Source organism: Penaeus monodon, chromosome 23 (genome assembly GCF_015228065.2).
Source record: "Penaeus monodon isolate SGIC_2016 chromosome 23, NSTDA_Pmon_1, whole genome shotgun sequence".
NCBI classification, from domain to species: Eukaryota; Metazoa; Arthropoda; class Malacostraca; order Decapoda; family Penaeidae; genus Penaeus; species Penaeus monodon.
The window spans coordinates 30,015,616-30,016,159 of record NC_051408.1 but is presented as its reverse complement, the minus strand read 5'-3'; the positions used below and the strand labels follow the sequence as shown (position 1 = coordinate 30,016,159).

General features: G+C 73.5%; 1 protein-coding gene across 1 annotated transcript in view; it reads left to right on the top strand.

Annotated features, from left to right (window-relative positions):
- LOC119588201 (barH-like 1 homeobox protein) overlaps positions 1 to 544 on the top strand; it is a 9,130-nt gene that overhangs the window by 7,922 nt on the left and 664 nt on the right. The window contains exon 4 of the mRNA XM_037936902.1: positions 26 to 315. Within this exon, the coding sequence (XP_037792830.1) occupies positions 26 to 315 (290 nt within the window). The remainder of the gene's footprint in view (positions 1 to 25; positions 316 to 544) is intronic.

The window sequence follows — 544 nt, the reverse complement described above, 5'->3', positions numbered from 1 at the left end:
TCCGTGGACCTGTATTACCGCCAAGCCGCCGCGGCCGCCGCCCTCCAGAAGCCCTTGGCCTACCGCCTGTACCCGCCCGGCCTGCCCATCCTGCCGCCCGTGCCCGCCTCAGACCCCCTCCGCGACGCCCTCAGACCAGAGGCGCTCAGACCCGAAGCCATCAGACCCGAAGCGATCCGCCCTGAGCTCCGCCACGACGCCCTCCGACACGAGATCCTCCGCCAGGACCTCCGCTCCGAAACCCTGCGGCCGGAGGCTCTGCGACCGGACGTCCTGCGGTCCCTGGCCTGCTCCATGTCCGGCGGCTCGACCCTGGCCGGTTCCTCCCTCACCGTCACGGCCTCCCTGCCCTCCTCGCCCCTCACCTCCCCCCTCTCCTCTTCGGCCTCCCCCTCACCCCTCTCCTCGGGGCCCCTCGCCGCCCCCTCCTTGCCGCCTTACTACCGGGCGGAGGCCACGTCGCAGGTGTAGCCCGGCCGCCCTCGCGAATCCTCGACGCTTGCCTCGCCTGCCCATCCCGCCGGGGCCGAGGAAGCGGCCGCTC